Source organism: Python bivittatus, unplaced genomic scaffold (assembly GCF_059951505.1).
Source record: "Python bivittatus isolate LINGU-HERP-01145 unplaced genomic scaffold, Pbiv_v1 ctg000960_np1212, whole genome shotgun sequence".
NCBI lineage: Eukaryota > Metazoa > Chordata > Lepidosauria > Squamata > Pythonidae > Python > Python bivittatus.
Genome location: NW_028277124.1, coordinates 11594888 through 11614044, shown reverse-complemented (window position 1 = coordinate 11614044; position 19157 = coordinate 11594888). Strand labels below are relative to the sequence as shown.

General features: G+C 50.1%; 1 protein-coding gene across 3 annotated transcripts in view; it reads left to right on the top strand.

Annotated features, from left to right (window-relative positions):
- Positions 1 to 17486: 17486 nt before the first annotated feature.
- RAB28 (RAB28, member RAS oncogene family) overlaps positions 17487 to 19157 on the top strand; it is a 64546-nt gene continuing 62875 nt past the window's right edge. Inside the window, exon 1 of one of the 3 annotated variants that reach the window (XM_088131376.1) lies at positions 17487 to 17896. In XM_088131376.1, coding sequence (XP_087987502.1) covers positions 17537 to 17896 — 360 coding nt within the window. In that variant the 5' untranslated portion in view covers positions 17487 to 17536. The remainder of the gene's footprint in view (positions 17897 to 19157) is intronic. The other 2 variants (XM_088131374.1, XM_088131375.1) reach the window with 2 other exon arrangements.

Below are 19157 nucleotides of genomic sequence, written 5' to 3'. Positions count from 1 at the left end.
AAGAGAGTACCCGAGTCTCCAGCCGAAGCAAGTCACTCAATCTCGACCGTCCCCTTTCCTACCTCGCAGGGTTGTTCAAAGGACGGCCATGAACCCAGCCGGCACGCAACAAGCTGGAGAAGAGCTCCCGGCGGTGGCCATGGAAGGGCTCCCATGCTGCTGAATCACTTTATCACCGCCTTTTCCTTTCTTCCTGGGCCTCAGCGTTTTCAACTGCAGGCTCACATCGATTTCCGAGCCGGGGCTCAGCCCCGCTTCGCCGCTCTCTCTACCGCCTCTTTGCTTTGCTTCTGCCCCATCCTGGAAACTCTGCAAACCAAACCTAGTCCGCGTCTCGGTGGGACCTCCGCTAGTCAGGCTGACCGCGTGAGGTGGCTGCACAGGGAACCCTCGGGCGCCTGAAGAAAGCGGCGCAGAACCCGAGAACCCCTCGCTCCAGAAAGGCGACGCGGGAGTCTCACTGGGAGGGAGGGAGGGAGGGAGGGAGGGGAAGCGCTCCGTTTGCCGGGATTCCCGGCAGGGCGAGCCAACGGAGCGCCTGCAGGCTCCGGGGTGCGCCTTCCCCGATCACGGCTACCTGCCACCGCCACCTCCGTCGCCATTCTCACTTCCGGGCGGATTCCCATCGGGCTTCCTAGCAAAGATCTGGATTGGCTGATAGTTGATGCGATCCGAGAGGCCAACCGCGCTCTTGAGCATTTAGGCCCGGACTGAGGACGCGGCTGGGGCTGAGTTCCGAGCTGGCTCGGTAGCTGACTCCACTGCGGTGCCCAGCCCATACCTGCCTGACAAGCCCTCGTGGCTGGACCTACCTGAACCCAAGCCGACTGCCCCGGGGCTTGCTGGGCAACCGGCCTGAACCGGGCCTGGGGGCTGGAGTGATGGCCGGCGACGCTCCTTCCCTTCAAGCGGCATTTATAGTGAAAGCTCCCTGCTTTCCCAGCCCTTGCCGACCCCACGTTCGGAGGAGCCGCTTCACCAACCCACAGAAAGGCCCAACAGCTCCCTCTGCGTGACACGCCAAGCTTGGTTCCATTAACCTGGCTTGGATAAAGGCCTGTTTGGGAGTTATGGGTTCAACGATGGTCCTGCATTCAGGAGCCGGAGAAACCTGGCATTGCTTCAGCTGCACAAGAGAAAGCAAAAGCCCAGCCCTTGGCTGCCAAGCAGGACTCCTCCGAGGCTTCTGAGCCACGGGGCAGGAGGGCGATCCAAAGCCAGGCAGCCAAGGCGCTTATCCCACGAGGCAGATGTCCCCAGCTTTGCTGCGGTTCCTCAGCTCAAGCCGCACTTCCTGGAGGAGGACCTGGCTAACTGGCCACCCACTCTGGCACCTGGCTGTTTTTCTGGAGACTTTGCAGCGGCAGCAGCCGCCACCCTCACTCAGCTGCCGTGCTTGGCCATGGCTCAGTAAGGGTTTGGGCCAGTGTGTGGACAAGCCAGTTCGGTTCACCGCCGGGTCACTGTGTGGTACAGGTGCAAACAAAGGTGAATTCTGGAAGCAACCCACTCAGCCCAGGGAGTTGGCACTGCTAAGTCCATCTCCTCCACAGAGACACCCAGGGTGCTGGGGAAGGCTTTCCGTGACCACCTCACCTCACTGTTGGGATAAGATTAGGCCCGAGGGCTCCCCGGGGTCCGTTTCCAGAGCTTCAGAACGGCTGTTTGTTTCCTTTCCGTCGCCCTTCAGCTCTGTGGAAGTCCGGCCGCCTGGGGAAATCTTCCTTGGGCTGGCTCCATGGAAAAAGCACAAGAGAGATTTTAGGCATCTTTGCCCCAAAGCTCTCCAGGGCCATAAACCCTGAGCCTCGTTGCATTGGGCCAGAAAAAGTGGTTCCCCTCTTGTGACCTTTGGGAACTGCTCTTGGGGTGGGTGCATAAGCAGTCACCGCCAGGTGTTTGATCCAACAGAAACATGTCTTTTTGGTTTGATCCATGGCCGCAGACCAAGGCTTGAACCGAAGGCAGGAGGGAGCTTCCGCGCGCCTGGAAAAGCGCAAAGCACACAAAAGTCTTTCAAGGGCCTCCCAGAACAGAACCCCTGCCCTGCCCTGCCTTGGGCCCTGGAGGGGGGAAGCCAGGTGGCTTTGCAGCTGAGCCTCAGAGGCAGGTCCAGCTGTCTTGCGAAGGAAGGAAGAGGAAGGAAGAGCTGGCTAAGCCTGGAGCAAGGGAGCAGAGCAGCCTTGGGCCAAGCCAAGCGGACCTGCTCCTGCGCAAGCTCTTCTGCGTGAGGATGCTGGGGAGCTGCTGGTCGAGCTCCCCTTGCCTCGTGCAGGAGAGGGGCAGGTGGGCAGAGCCTGTTAGATTTCCAAGACGGTCCTTTCCTTTCAGCATCCTGGATCCAAATTTGAAAAACCCTCCAGATATGGGGAGGAGGAAAGGAGGCCTTTCAGGAACAAGCCTCATTGTGCTTTGTTCTTTTTCCCTTGTCTCCCCACCACCCCAAGTTGCTGCCCTTCTGGAAGACACTCTTTGCTTGGTATTTTCAGCATGTGCGCCCATTGATTTACGGCTGTTTGCCTTTTGAAATCTGTGTTTCAGGAACAGTTTGGATCAGGTGCATAGCTTAAGAGAAGCCACGATTTAAAAAAGGACCAAGAAGCAGCTCCCGATGGGCTCCTTCCTGCCTGCAGGTCCAGCTTCCTCCACCACAAGGCTGCTGGGCGTTTCTTCCAAACCAAAAGTCTGGGTGGACATCAGGCCCAGAAGACCCTGAGAAACAATTCTTGGGCACTCCTCCCAGCTGCATCTAGGGGCCCCGGAAGGCAGGAGGGCCGAGTGTTTCGGCTGAAAGATGCCCGCTCCTTCCTCCTTGTCCCAGCCCTCTACAGCTGGCAACCCAGTTAGACTGCCCTTTCTGCCAGATCCATGGCCGGTGCTGGCCCAGGTCTCTTCTTTCTCAAGAGTCAGGCGGCGGTTGCCCTCCTGACCCTTCAGGACTGCCCATTGCCAGGTGGTGCCCCCAAGATTGGCATCAAAGTGATGGATGGGAAGAAGCCTGTAGAAACCACACTGTCTTTCTGGAGGGGTGACTTGGACCACAGGCTGGCAACTAGGGAACGCCATTGTGTTTTTCTCCTCCTGTTTCCAGTATCTGCTCTGGGCCACTGAATTTGCTACAGGAGCCTGCTAATACTTATAATAATTGGGGAATAATCCAAGCTCTCTACCCTGCAGGATTGAAGGGGGATGACTTTCTGAGAGCATCTGCTATGAAAAAAAAATGCTTTTAGGCCAACTATTCTATGGCTTTCCAGCTCTGGAGAACTATACCTAGTTCACTGCATTTCTTTCCCCTTACCAGGGAGGAAGCCTCACTGAACTCAGTTGCACTTCTTCCTGAATAAACTTCCTTGGATTCAGAGATCCAGGCTGAATAAGATCATCCTTTCTAAACTCCCTTCCCAGACTTTCATCGCCGACTGGAGCGTTTAGGCAGAAACCTCATGGGGTTCACAAAGACAGGAATGCTGACCTTGCATGCACCCCCAGTTCCCGGCTTGGACAGCGAAAGTGTCTTCGGCTGCCTCCACTGAAAAGCGGGTGGAGGAACTAGCTTAGGAGCCCTGTTGCTATTCTGGGTTCGGAGCAGTTCTGGGGGGCCCTTGTGAGCCTTGCTCACCCTTTCAGTCTCAGGCAACCTGCACAATGCTATTTTAGGTGCGTCTTCTCAGAAGTAACGCCTCGCTGGTCAATGATTAACTTAAGAAAGGCCCAGCCACTGATTCCAGCCCTGCATCTGAACGGCCTCTCTCTACATGCGGGTCCCAGGACTGGAACCGAGGTTTGGGAATGGCCTAGTCGAAGCAGACAAATCCAGCTGGTTCAAGTGGGAGGAAGGGCCGCCTTGAACTGGTGAATTGGACTGGGCTGGAGGAACTGCAGATCCTCTGGCGCTTCTCCGAGGGGAGCTCAGAAATGAACCAGCCCGTGATTTAGGTGGGAGTGAGGAGCCAGGGCTTATGGTTGTATGACTGGAAGGGGGGGGGAGCGGCAGGATTGCACCCAAGCAAGCCCTAGGTGCCCCTGAGCTGAGCGCCCTTCCGAGGGGTGCTGAAAGGCTCTACGGCTTTTGCATTCAGGAGACGCGGGGGGGGGGCAGCACACCCCAAGGCAGCTGCGCCTCTGCCTGCATGTGCACAGACCCAAGAAGTGGCTCAGGGTCGGAGTCTGGCAGCCACATTGCCTTTCTCTGAGCTCCAGCTGCGGCGCCCACTCTTCCCTTCCACTGCTGTAGGCCCAAGAGCCCAGAGATGGGAAGAAAGCCACCCTTGATGGCCCCTCAAGGGCACCATAGCCTGATTTCCCATGCCTGGAGTCGATCCAGCCCTGGCCTTCCCTTCCCGACTCCTTAAGGCCCCCTAAGAGTCGGGGGCGCTCTCTCACTGAGAGATCCCGCACTGTCAGTCTTGGGAAGGCAACTAGATGTTCCTGAGATATAAATGCTGCCTGTCTTTCAGGTGCTCATGGTCTTCCACATTCGAAGGTCTTCTACCTTCGACTGTTCCCCACAACAACCCTGGCTGGGCTTAGAGAGACTTACTGGCCCAAAGTTGTGAAATGAACTTCCGCGTCCGAGGGTCTCCCTGCCCTATCCCAATACCTTAACCGCCAGGGCGGGGTGGACCCAAAGGAAGTGAGAAGGGAGGCGCAGCGAAGACTAAGGAGGAGGGCAAAAACTGGGAGGTTCAGATCCTCGGCCTAATTTATCTGTTGCAGGGTTGTTCCAACTGCGTGCAAGGAGAACCTGAAGACAAGCTGGACTAAATAAAGGAGCACAAAGGCCATCGCTGCTCCTCGCGCAGGCCCTCCAGCAATTACCGCGTTCTTACTAGTGGCGACGCTTCCGAACCTCCGAAGCCGCTCGCGAGACAAGGGGACCTCCCTGACTGGGGCGGGGCGGGGCTTCGAAGGCCGGGGGCGGGGCTAGAAGCGCTGCCTTCGCCTCCTCTCGCCAGTCAGCGCTGGGATCTCTACCCCCACGCGCGGACCCTTCCCCCCGGACGCCCGGCTCTTTCCTGGCGTTGGATTTCGCCCGTCAAGGGCAATTTGCACCTCCGGCTTCTCCGACGCGCCTTGACATCCATAATGAGGCCAATCATTCCGGTTATTTTCGCGGCCGCCCAGACGTGTTCCAGTTGTTGTGACAGCTCACGTTTCAGGCCCGCTAATGATGGACAATTACAGTCTCTAATTCGCCGCCGCCGCCCGTGGACACCGAAAGCCGGGCGCCATCTGTGCGCGCCGGCCCAGGAAGAAGGTGCCGATTCGGGGTGCTGTTGGCTCCCAAACTGGAGCCCCCTCCGTGTGAAGCCCCTCTTCCGCCCGGGAAGCCTTCCTCTAGGCAGGGCCTTTTCCCAGGGGGTGGCCGCGTAACTGACTCGGACGGGCGGCCGAATGCCCCCGGGCCGGCCCTGAACCGCTAACCAGCCAAGGCCGCGCCCGCAGCATCGCCCGTTGACCCGGCCCGCGGGTCGTGTGAGCCCCAGCTGGGCTTCTCAGGTGGCCGCGGCAGCGGAGGCCCAGCCCCGGAGAGCCGCTGTCGGCCGTCGGGGTGCCGCGAGGAACAGCGGGAGCCCCGAGTCCCCTTCCCTCCTTTGCCTTTGCTCTCCAGGGAGGAAAACTAGGGAAGCCCCCGGCGCCAAGCCGACCCCAGAAAAGCGGAAGGGGCAGCGGGCCTCTCCCGTCCCACCAGGCCGGCGCAATGCAGCAGTCGAGGCCACCGCCCAGTCCCGAAGGCCGGGCCGAGTCGGGGACGGCGTTCGTTCGGCTCCAGCAAGGCCTGCCGTGGCCGGAAAGAGCGCGGAAGAGCGGCTTCGGTCGCCTTGGGGGAACCAGGGTGCGAGGCTGCCTCGGCAGCTTCGGGCAGGTGCGTGTTCCCCCTCGCCAGACCAGGAGGAGGAGGCGGCGGAGGGGAAGGCCCTCGCAGGAGGGGCCGCTGCTCCTGGGAGCTCTTCGCCCCTCCAGCCCTGGGCCTCCCGGCGGAAGGGCCCCAGACTGCGCCTTCCCAGGGAAAGTCGCCTCGGTCGGGGAGGCCGACGGGGCAGGGGTCTCCTGGCAGCCCCTGGTTTTCAGCACGGCCGAGCGGGCCGCAGAAGGCGAGCGAGCAGGGGGAGGCAGAGGGTCTGTCGCCTGCTTCGAAGCGGGACTCTGCGGGATTCGGTGTGAAGGACGGGGGGACGATCCTCCCGGCCGTCCCAAGGAATGCTCCCCTCCGCTCGCTCCGGCCCTCTGAATCCGGGGGCAGGAGAGGGAGCGGGGCCCTGGGCTGGAGCGCCTGCCGCCCAACCAGAGTAGGCCTCCCCCTCATCCAGGACCCTGGAGATCCCCGCCTTCGTGGGAACCGGCTTGTGGGGACCCGCGGGCCATTACGAGCCCGAAGCGGGCTCGTTCCTTCCCTCCACCTTGCAGCGTTAGGCAGGAGGGAAGGAGCTTTGCGGTGGGGACTGTTTGCGCGCTGCTGCTATGAGGAGGAGATCGCGGGGCGCCCCTGAACTCGGGTGTGCTTACGGTTGTGCGGATGCAACCCCTACCACTTGGTTGAAGCTGCTGCGTGAACGCAACCAGTCGATCTCCGTGTCCCCCACCCCCAGACTTCTCCAGGGTGGCCGTGGTCTCGTCGCGCCCCCCTCCCGGCCTTCAGCAGAATGGATCCCTCCTGCCAGAACAGTCCGGCCCGCAGAAGGAAATCCCACTTAGTACAGTGGGGCCGATTCCCAAACCCCTGCGAGAATATCCGAGTAGACTTGGCGCTCTAACTCTGTCACGGGCGCTGCGACAGAAGGGGCAGCTCGGGCGGCGATCCGGGCCCCGGAGGGAGGAGGACGAAGCGCCTCGCTCGACCTTGTCACCCTGGCTGGTTTCTTCCCGGCAAACACGGTCGGGATGGTTTTGATCACCCCTAATCTTGATTTTAAAAAGGAAAGGAAAGAAAGAAGGACAAGTAACTCAGCAAAGAAATCAAAGGAAGCCTCCGTCCCACTGCAGCTGGATCCCCCTGATCTTTTTTGCTCGATCACCCCTGGAGTTGGGGGGGAGGCAGATCTTATAGCGTAGGATCCATTCTGCCGCCTGAGTCCTGGCAGATGTGGAGAAGGCCTTTTTCCTTTTCTTGAGCGTAACTTGGAGCTCCCTCCGCACAACGCAGCTCCTCTTCCGGTTCCAAAGGGTGAGGGGCTCCAAAAGGGCCAGAGTGAAGGGCCCGGCGTCGGAGCAGCTGCTCGAGCTCAGTTCCCGTTAACCTAGGTTGAGGTGTTGGGGCAGTTAATGTACCGTGTGAACTCAGCTCCTTTGATCGGCGTAACGTGCGGACCCAGAAAATGGACTCTTTGAGCAAGCGGGTTAAGCGAGTCGTGGGCATGCGGCTGCCAAGACCGCCGGGAAGTTGCACCGTCGCCCGCTCAGCGCTTCTCAGCGCGGCGGGGGGAGTTCGCGCACCTGCTGCGTCCGCGCGCTCCTCGCGGGCCCCTCTTGCTTCCCTCTTTCGGCCGTCGCCGGGCGCCGCAGAGCCTCGCCAGCCGCCCAGGAAGCGGCCAAGGGCGGCCCGACGTCGCCCTGCACGGTCAAGGCGGGAAGAGAGGCTCGGGGCCGAAGGCCGGGGCTACGCGGGAGCGGCCGGAGAGCAGCGCCTCCCTTCGCCGGGCGGTGAGCAAAGGAAGCGCAGGCACGGAGGAGCCCGGGGAGTGGGGGGCTGGCCCCGCCGCCGATTGCGAACCCGGCCGCCTTCTGCGCGGCATCGGCGGGCGAGGCCGGCGCCCCATGCAGCCTCGCTGTACCTCGGCAGCAGTTGTGCTCGGAGCAGGCGGCCTGGCGGAACCCACGGAGCGTCTTCCGGAGCGGCCAGCCCGGAACGTTCTTCCAGGGGCTCCTGGCATTCTCCCCGGGCCCTCCTGCTCCCTTCTCCGCCGGGCGCGGCTAAGCCATGATTAGTCGCATTGCGCTAAAACATAATATGGCTTGTTTGGAAGGCCTGCGGATTATCTATAAACTGTGGTTAATCATGGCATAGAGTGATACTCAGCTTACTGAATGCACTGTATTAAGCTAACCATGGCTTCATGTGTTGCCTGAGCCCTGATTGGATTTAGGTATACTAAAACATGTTCTGCTTAACAGTGGTTTATTATGTTATGTCATGTTACCTGAACCGGACCCGAACCAGAGCCATCAGACATAAAAATATTTGTTTGTATATTTGCCTGGGAGTAGGTTGCAAAGGAAGGCCAGTGTAGTAGAGGTTGAAGGTGTTGGTATTCTGAGCACCTGAGGATTAGACCTTAAATCCAGAACCTAAATCCAGAATTCAGATTAATTCACATCATTTCAGTTGTTCTAATTGTCCCAAATGAAGCACAAGTTAAAGGAAGTGAACTTGCAGGGACTGGTGGGAATGGAAGAGGTGAGATGGTGAGATGATGGGCAGATTGCGAGAAACAAGTTGTAGTTTAGCAGGAGCTGACAGCTGTTGATCCCATCTCAATAACACAGGATCCCAGGAAGTCTGATATGGAAGGAGGATTCTGAGATCTCTTTAGGATTTTAGGATTTAAATGACTGTGATGTGGACTGGTTAGAGTTTGCTAACTTTGGGCACTAGAAAGATAGGATGCCTTGCCATGATGTCTAGTAACAGTAATACCTCTGTCCCTTGAATAGCTTCAAATAGTTGCAGAATGAGGGCTGAGGATCTGAGACAGATGTGGAATTGCCTCTGCAAGCTCCTGTCCCTTCAGTGGACCCTCCTCTGGGATGATGGTTTCTCCCATGCCTTGACAGGCCATAGGCAAGGAGAAATAGCTCTGAAGGTGAGTGGGGGGTAGTGGAGAGGGCAAGGTTTAGGGCTGTCCTGTGATTGTGGAGGCAGTCTTTGCACTCAAGAAAGATGCTTTGCTCTCCAAGTTACACATATGCTTGAATGTCTCCCAGCAAATCAGTAGGGTTGAAAACAAAATTTGTGTGGTTGACAACTATTCATTAATAGACTTTTTTCACACACTTCCTTTTGAAAGCTTTGTATAACATGGACATGATCCAGTCAAAGTTAAGAACATTTTTCTCATCTTTTTCCAAGTGGTAGAGATTTAAGACTGTTCCTAACTTTTGTGCAGAAATGGAATCTAAATGTGGCAATTTCAGCTGCACATTGCTGCATTTTTTAATTGAAGCCCAAATATTTGGCTTAACATTTTGCTTCAGAACTAACTGGAGATTACAAGGGATTTTGACCAATCTATAATTTTTAGGTGTGCCTCAATACAATAAATTTATTCTCACCTGGAGAAATCCTAAAATCACAATCTTTGATTTTGTTCTCAAGAAACTGTTATTCAAATGCATATAAAAGAGGTATTAAAGTGGTGGGATATTGACCATAATATTCTCATATTAGCATGTTAAACAAGCAGATTATGCCTTATTTTATGGAAGCGTGATGAATTCCTTTTCCTGGCCTGTTTGCAGCATCAATAGATGTGTTTGTGTCACTGCTGAATGAACAGAGATACCCCCCCTTGCAAAGCTCCTTGGATTGAAGGGTTGTTCCATGTGCCTGAAAACCTGAAGCCCAGTCTGCTTTTCAGCAATATGAACTGGTAGCTTGTAAAGGTCAATTTTATTAAATGCGCAGGAGTACAAATTTGTAGGCTTCTGTCACTTTGAATAAAAGCTCACCCTTTAAATGACATCTTGTACAAGCCCAGCCCAGAGGTAGACAACATTTATGAAAATCCTCATCATTGACTTGTACTATGCATGTCATAGGCTTTGCAAGATCCAAAGATGTAGTTAAGAAGCTATAATACAACATGATGAATTACTGTTCAATTTTTTGTGAGCCAATGTTCTTTCAAAGAAATATAGTTCCCCATCCTAACCTGGAGGGCAGAGAAGAAAAATCAAGAAATTCCATATTCCATGTTTGCATTTTGGGAATGAGCAAACTGAAATGGTTACTTCTCATAGGAGGAACAGCAGAACTTCTGTTGCAGGCAAGAAAATCATACAAGAAAGTATGTAGTAAATGGCTACAATGGAGTAGCCATTGTTTTAACATCTGTCAAAGTCAGAGCTTGGATATGATGCAATAATTTAAACTCAATTCAGGGCAATCTAATCAATATTACAATGTTCACAGATGTAGAGGAAGCAGAAGCTGAACAACTGACTATTTTTATGGTGCCTTGCAATGTCCTGTCAACACCACTCTCCTAAACGACGACATACTAATTACAGGAGACTGAGATGCTCAAATTGGAAGTAAAATAGCGTCTGAAATAATAGGAAAATTTGGTCTCAGTGACTGAAGCAAAGCAGGAGACAAACTAATAAGAGTTCTGCCAAAAAAAATTCAAGTTTATTAAATATAGTAATAACTTAAAGATGACTCTACACACAGACAGATGGATATCACCAAAATCAAACTGATTATATATTCTGGAAGCAAAGGCAAAGAAACTCTATTCAGTCAGCAAAAACAAGACATGGTACTGACGGTGTCTCTTTAACTCCCTTTTACAAAATTATAACTTCACCTAAAGGAAAAAAAACCCAAGTACAATAGACTAACAAGATATAACCTCAGTGATATTCCATATGATTATGTGGTGAAATTAAATTATAAATTTAATAGATTAGATTTGACAAACTCTGGACTGAAGTTTGTGACATCGTTAGAAATGAAGCAATTGAAATATCCCCAAATGCAAAGAGCATACTGCCTGCTCTTTGCATTGGGGCAAACAGCAGGCAGTATGAACTGGCTGCCTGCTGACATTTATTTATTAATTTTATATGCCATGCTGAAAATAGCTGAAAAGGGCAGAAGCAAAAGACAAGAAGACAGAGAAAAATGTGCCCAACGAAAATTGAGTTCCAGAGAAGAGCAAGAAGAGATGAGTTATAACCCTAAGTAAATAATGCAAAGAAATTGAGGATAACAATAATTTGGGAAGGTCAAGAGATTCATTTAAGAAGATTACAGAAATCAAGGGAATTTTTATGCAAACATGGGCGTGATAAAAACAAAGCAAAGCATTACTGGAGAAGAAGATGAAGAGATAGAGTGAATCTGTACAAAAAATATCCCAAAATCAATATGTACAAAAGTGGATCACTGAACTAGGACCAGACATTCTGGAAAGTGAAGATAAATCGGCCATAGAAAATATTGCAAACAACAAAGCTGCAGGAACTGATGAAATACCAGTAGAACTCCTTAAAACTTTACAAGAGGGCCCAGTGAAAGTGCTACTTGCAATTTATGGAAGTTATGGAAAGGCAGCAGTGGCCAGTGGCTTGGAAAAGGTAAATTTATATTCCAATAACAAATTTACATTCCAATACCAAAAAAGGCAGTGCTATAGATGTTCAAACTACTAAAAACTGCACTTACCTCTCATGCTGGTAAGTAAGAAGATTCTGCAGTTGAGACTTTAACAAGACACAGAATGAGAACTGCCAGATGTACAGGCTGGATTCAGCAGAGGCAGGTAGATCACACTGGTAATATCTGATGGATAATGAAGACAATAGAGTTCCAAAAAACTTGCTTTTTGATTATGGAAAGACTTTTGACTGTGTAGAGCACAGGAGATCGTGGATAGCTTTTAAATACTGGGTGTGTGGGGCTAGCTCAGCTGCCTACTGAAGAATTTGTATGATGACCAGGAAGCCACAGTGATGACAGAATAAGGAACAACGAAAAGGTTCAAAGTTAGGAAAGCAGTGTGTCAAGGCCTCCCCTTATTTATTTACAGTACTACTGTAAACACACACACACACACACACACACAGTCATGGAATTTTTGCCAAAGAAAGGAACACAATGCTGAGGAGAAGAATCATGTTTATTACAATGATCCTTGAGTGTCTGCTTTCCAAGAAACAGGGACCCCCAACAATAGAAAGCAGAGATTCTTATATACTTTGGAGTTGAGAGGTGGGAAATCTAAGAGATCTGATTCGCTGGGCAAGGTGTTTTTTTTCTTTTTTTTTTTGCGGAAGTGAGATAGGTGTTAAACAGGGGAAAGTGCTTTTCTATTGTAAAACAAAAGTCGCACCTCTGTGACAGACCTGAGCTAAGGATTCCATGGCTAACAAGGAGTGGGATTTTGAGATAACGAATGCCTGCTGTCTCACCTTGTTTTAACAAAGCATCCTCATTGGGGCTGCTCCTAAGAGAACCTTTAGGCAAATAGGTGAGAGCTTTCTCATTGTTTTTGCTGTGATAGTGTTAAGAGGGCTATTTCAGCAGTGGAAACCTGATTGTTCTTGGGTGAAGTCCTATTTTACATATGCAAGTGGGGGGGGCGGGAACAAGAGCAGCAGAGGAGAGGGAGGGGAAGACTTTGCAGCAACAGACAGGGGAGGGGGAGAGTTTGCAGCTTTATTTCATTATCTATCAATGAATGAATGAATGAATGAATGAAATGCTGGACTGGAAGAACCAGAAATTGGAATTAAAATTGCTGGGAGAAACCTCAAGAACCTCAGATATACAGATGACGCCACTAAGATAGCCGGAGGAACAGAAGATTTAATCCCTTGTTGAGGTGAAAGAACAGAGTACAAAAGCTGGTCTGCTATATAATTTTTAAAAAACTCCTAAGACTATGTCAACAGGCAATGCCAAGCCAATTGCAAATAGGCAAAGAAGAAACTGAACTAATACCAGATTTTTATATTCTTAAGCTCAAAAATTCAGAGGGATGGTGATAATAGCAATGAAATAAAGAGATGCCTGTTACTCAGAAGACAGTATATGCCCGACCTAGATAAGATATTAAAGTGCCGAGCCATCACACTGGCTACTAAGGTATGCATAATCCAGACCATAGTTCTACCATTCTTAACAACATATGGCTTTATCAGAAACAAAGAAAAATTGAGCCTTTGATTTGTGGTGCTGTAGATAATTGTTGAGAATGCCTTGGACCAGAAGAGGATCATTTGATATTACATGAAGTAAAACCGGTCTGTTCATTAGGAACACTAATAATAAAACTGAAAACACATATTTTGGACACAAAATATGAAAGCAAGAATCATGGAAGAAGACCCTGATCCTTGAAAAAATCAAAAGCAATTGAAAGAGAGGGCAATCAAAGCCAAGGTGGCCAGATACTATTACTTATAGACAAGCATGAGCTTACAAGAACCCAAAGATGCAGCTACTGGCAGACAATCCTAGTGAAATGATGTCTGTCAGGTCACACAGAATCCAAAGTGAATGACTGAACAACAAGAAAGGTATTTTTTGGATCAATACTATATGTATTTCCTATTGTGTGAAATTTGGAGCAAAATGCTAGAAGTATATAAGTTGTGTTTGTACAACATCTTATGTTAAAATGTGGTTGGCTGGTTATAGTTCAGTGTGTTGTACCCCTCTGGAAGTTGGGCTACTTTAATAAACAACAGGTTGGTTAACATATGATAATGTATTTGTGAACAAGTCCATATTTCTGTAATAGGTTTCAAGTAGTTTCCCAAGAGAATCCTATTCACTACAATTCCGTGGCAGATCATCAAGACTTTCAGCAAAAAATTAAGAGCATTCCCACCAACATTTGCAAGATTCCTTAGGGCATTAATGATAGATAGATGTGACAGCAGTCAAGTCTGTTTTATCAATAAGTTCCTGAATTTTACTATTTTATGAAACAATTGTTTATAAATAAAAAACATGAAAAAGAGTTGGACAGATGAGTGGTATACAACTGCTAATCTATACAGTACTTTTCAGTACCAAATATAGGTGCTATTCCAGATTAATATTACACACTATACTGTATTCAAGTAACTCTGAGATTTCCCCAGATGCAGAACTTTACAAGTCTCTGTGTTAAATTTCATCCTGTTTGCTTTGGCCCACTGTACAAGCTTGTCCTGGACCTTTATGAATCTTCTCTTTGTCTTCTAAAGTATTAGCCACTCCTCCTAGTTTTACTTGAGATGAACTTGATGAAAACTCTGCTTGTGTGCAGAGGGTTTTTTTTACTACATAATTCATGACATCTTTGTTTCCATATATCCCATCTCAAAATAATTCCCAAGGCTCAAAAATAAAGGAAAATGTAGAAATAAAAGAGGCATTGCATAATTTTATAATACAATATTTTTGTTAAAATCCTCAAATTTTGGTGCTGAATTATTTAGAAAATCTGTCCACAGATACTGAGATCTGCTACTGAGGGTTTATGTTCATTTGATCTAAAAAGCAAAGTCTACAGCTATAATTATCTCTTTGCTGGTAGATATTCATAAAACCTGAAGGAGTTACAGTATTCTGTTGGAATTCTTGTCAGAATGCAAGAGTTGCAAAGCATTATAATGTCATTCAATGTATAACAACTATATATGGATACGGATACAAGTTCAAGAGTGGAACTACCATCAGCCACCTCCTCTACATGGATGACCTCAAGCTGTATGCTAAGAGTGAATGAGACATTGACTCGCTGATCCACCTGCCAGAGATCTACAGTGAGGAGATCGGGATGTCATTTGGACTGGAAAGTGTGGTCGGATGGTAGTAAAGAGAGGGAAGGTAGTTAAGAATGGTGGAGTGGAACTACCAGCGGGCCAAATAGCAGACATACAGACCAGCTACAAGTACCTTGGTACCCCACAGTCACATGGGAACCACCATGAGAAGACAAGGAATATAGCAACATCCAAGCACCACCAAAGGATAAGACAGGTCCTGAAGAGCCAGCTCAATGGAAAGAACAAGATCCACACCATCAACACGTATGCCCTGCCAATCATCAGATACCTTGCCAATATAGTAAGCTGGCCAAAGGAGGACATGGAGGCTGCTGATGTGAAACCTGGAAGCTCCTCACAATGTATGGAGGTTTCCACCCCAAGTCCAACACCAGAGGGTGGAGGGGGTGTCTAGTGAGTGTCAAAGCCACTGTCCTGGATGAAACCCAGAGCATCCAGGAATACATCAGTAAGATGGCACCCAAATGAGCTGCTGAGAGAATGCCTGAGGCAGCAGCAGACATAGGAGGAAGTTCAAGTGGAGGAAGTGTCACTGCATGAGAGAAGCCCCTGCATGAGATGTATCACTGACAGATAGCTGAGGTGGCTGACATTGGGAAATCCTACCAGTGGCTGGAAAGGCCTGGATAAGAGACAGCAGTGTGGCACTGATCATAGCAGCACAAGAACAGGCACTAAGCACCAGATCCATAGAAGCGGGTCTACCACACTAGGTAGGACCCAAGGTGCAGATGGTTCAAACAAGCCTCAGAGACAGTCCAACAGTGGCAGGGTGTAAGATGCAGACAGGAACAGCATACATTGAATGGCACAACCAAGTAGCTGGCATTGCATACAGGAGTATCTACACAGTGTATGGGCTAGACCCTCCGAAGTCCAGATGGGAGATTCCACAGAAGGCAATAACAGGGCTAAGATCCTGTGGGACTTCCAGATCCAGACAGACAGGCAGGTACTGACCAATCAACCAGACATCGTGGTAGTAGACAAGAACCAGAAGACAGCATTGGTGATAGATGTAACAGTGCCAAGTGACAGCAAGATCAGGAAGAAGGAGCATGAGAAGCTGGAGGAGTACCAGGGCCTGAAGGAAGAACTAGAGAGGATGTGGAAAGTCAAGGCCAAAGTGGTCCCAGTGGTGGTTGGAGTGCTCGGGGCCATGGGAGAGAGGGGCTCCAACAGATCCCAGGAACAACATCTGAGCTCTTGGTCCAGAAGAGCGCAGTGCTAGGAACAGCTAAGATACGGCGCAGGACCCTCAAACTCCCAGGCTCTGGTAGAGGACCTGAGATTGCGGAAAACACATACCACCCACAGGGGTGAGAGGGGATTTAAAAACAAACAAACAACCCCCCAAAGACAATGCATAACAACAAATATCAGGATGAAAGTAGGTTATTTAAAGATATAAAAATAATTGAAAACAATAATAGGAGAGGTCCAATAGGAAATGTAGACAGAGAGAAGACTGTTATACTGTATGACAAACTGGTTGTACATATAAGCAAAACAGAACAATAGTTACTACTGGCCTAACAGACCTGCAAAAGTAAACAACATATGTATTTTGGCAGCATGCAGATCCCAATTACAATTTATTAGCAGTTATGTAGAAAATAAGCCGCCTGAACTCTATGAATGATTTTTATTTTATTCCTTGTTTTATCTTTCTCAAACCATATCATTATAGAATATAATCTGAAATTATGTTATACCTGCAGTCAAGAAAACTGACTGTATTCATGCGTCAGAAGGGTATGCAGCACATACCTCTTGGGAACCTATCAGTCTACTGCAGTGTTTCTCAACCTTGGCAATTTTAAGATGTGTGGACTTCAACTCCCAGAATTCCCCAGCCAGCATAGTGTGCTGGAGAATTCTGGGAGTTGAAGTCCACATATCTTAAAGTTGCCAAGGTTGAGACACGCTGGTCTACGGTATGCATTTAACAGAAATTTGGGCCCTGGCCATCTCAGAGACCATTGACTGCAAACAGAACCTGCTCCCCCCAAGTCTTTTACTCCTGTTTTTTCAAGTCAGTGGAGGTTTGGGTTTGAAGGCATCTCTTCACCTGACACATTCCATTCTGTCTGGCCTGGGAACTGCAGCTCTGAATATTTTACTGTTATGAATTTAGAAGTCAATGTGGTTTAAAATTATACTTCATTAGGGACAGGATTTATATACCCAACCACTAGCATTTACAATAGAGTTCTTCTCCTTTTCCCCCAAGGATCACATACAGGGGCTTCTCCAAGGGGTATGTTGGAACTTGCATAGAGACTGTCATTAAAAATTTTTAAAAAGAGCTACGTTCTTTAACAATTACATGGCCGCATGAGGGCTGAGGCCACAAGTTCAGCTCCCAGGATCTCCATGAACATGTCCCTGCACTTTTCCTATCCAGAACACAGAAGCAGTTGGCCATTGCCTCCTTCTGGGCACTGGTTTTGGACTTGCTCAAGGCCTGAAGTCTCTTGGTGGTCCCTCATCCAATGAGGCGCAGCATTCCTGCTTTGCTCCTCCAGAGGCCACCCCAGGGCTGTCCCCTCCTGGCACTGTTGCAAACTCCTGCTACAGAAGCGACCTGGCTTGACAGCCGACCAGGGTAGTCTTACTTCTAGCTGGGCATTCGCAGATGATCAATTCTATTATTTCAGAGGCTGGAGGGCGGTGCAGTGTGATCAAGCACTTTTAATTCTTATTAAAATTAATACAATTAAAATACAAACGATTTTCAATTGTTCGCAAGCCTCCCAGGGTTATGGTGCGTGAGATGGGCGGCTGTATAAGTCTTTTAAAGAAATAAATACTGTACAGAAAGAAAGAATTCATTTCGAGGGCTGATGGTTCTCTCACCTGCACTAATTGATAGGACATTGGATTTCCCTTCGGACCTACCCGGAGGCTCCGCCCACACTGCGCAGGTGAAGGGGCGTGTCTTTGCCACCTGCTTCCCCGCCCCCCGCTGGCCGTAGGAACTGTGCCGGCGGCGTGTGGTAGCTAGTCCCGGCTTTGGGAGAAACCATCGATGCAGAGGGGGGGGGACTGGGTCAATGCAGGGTTCGCTTTTCTTCCCAACCCCGAACCTGCTTCCTCCGCACTCCATGTTCCGTGGCCAACGCCCTTTCCGGAGGGGTCGGTTTCCCTTTCCGCAGCGGGGCGGACCCCCCTCTCCACGAGCTCGCCGGCGCGGTGGTCCAGCCCAGCGCCGCCTGGGCGACAGGAGGGACAAGATGGCGGCGGCGCCGGAGGCGCAGCGGAGTTTGGGGCCCCTCTGAGGGCGGCTTCCCGCACGGGGCGGCGGGCGATGTCGGACTCGGAGGCTGAGGAGGAAGGCGCCGATCGGCAGCTCAAGTTCGTGGTGTTGGGCGACGGCGCCTCCGGCAAGGTCAGTCCGGAGCGGCAAGGAAGCTGCGGGGTCCCCGGGGCGCCTCGAGGGTTTCCTAAGCGCGGCGGGCCTCGGCGCCGGAGTGGCGAGACTGCGGCGGGCTCCCCAGGACTCTCGCCCGGGGCCCCCCGCCCCTCCCCGGCTGCGCGGAGGCCCTGCGGTGGCTGCAGAGGGGACCCCCGCCTTCGCGGGGGGCGATTGTATTTTGGCGCACGTCTCGGGCTGCGTGGAGGGGCCTCGGCTTGGGAATAAAAAGCTCATCTCATAAACAGCTGGGAGGGACGATTAAGTTATTAATCGTTCCCGTTCGTTAAAAGAGAATAAACTGGGAGGGATTTGTTTTTGCCAGATACAGAATCTGCTTTGAAGGGATGTTATGGAATTCAGGATGAAGTATTGCCCCCCTCCCCTAAGGAAATTAGGGGGACCCCCCAATCTTAAATGGGATAGTAATTCATACATATGCTCAGTGAGAACTGGGCCTGTGACATAAATGCTGTACTCATTTATTTTGCAATAGAATGGCTTTTTCAGTGAAAAGAAATAACTTGTTGCTATTATTCTGGATTAGAAATCTGCAAATAGGGAGGTGTTGCAAGTTATTCCTTGAGATGGAATAAACATCATTGGCATAATATTTGCTGTCCCAATTGGCTTTACTTTTCTGGCTCTGTTTCAAATACCTGCTGAACAGGATTGCCCTGATTTGTAAGTGTGTCAGTTGTTCTAAGCAAAGTAATTGTTTTGCCAGGTGACAGAAGATGCACCCAGGTAGGGAGTGGGAGAGAAGTCTCACCATGAGGGAAGCATTGCCCAGCCTGACCTTAAGGGTGCCATATATTGGTTGCGGGAGAAGCCCTTGTTTTGACCAGCATTAATATTTGGTTTTTCTTGCACCACAACAGAGAACTCTTGTTATTAGGCACCGTAAATAAAGATTGACTCCTAACATGGCATGGCATGGGATATTTGCATTCTTTATCACATTTATTTCAACAGTTACCATAATTTTAATAACAAAAATCTTTGTGTATCAGCATGGAATATACACAAATAGGTCCTATTCTTCCCCCAATAGAATAACAGAGGTTTTCTTTTCTCTACTTTGTTGAAAATATGAAATTGGTTTCAAAAATGGGGGAAGCAGTGGGTTTAAAAGGAATTGGGGAAACAAAGAGGGCAGATAGTAGGGGAGAAGGGACTGTGATGGAGAATGGCTACCGACCAGAGGGGAATCTATGCCCACTCACAGAATACTCCT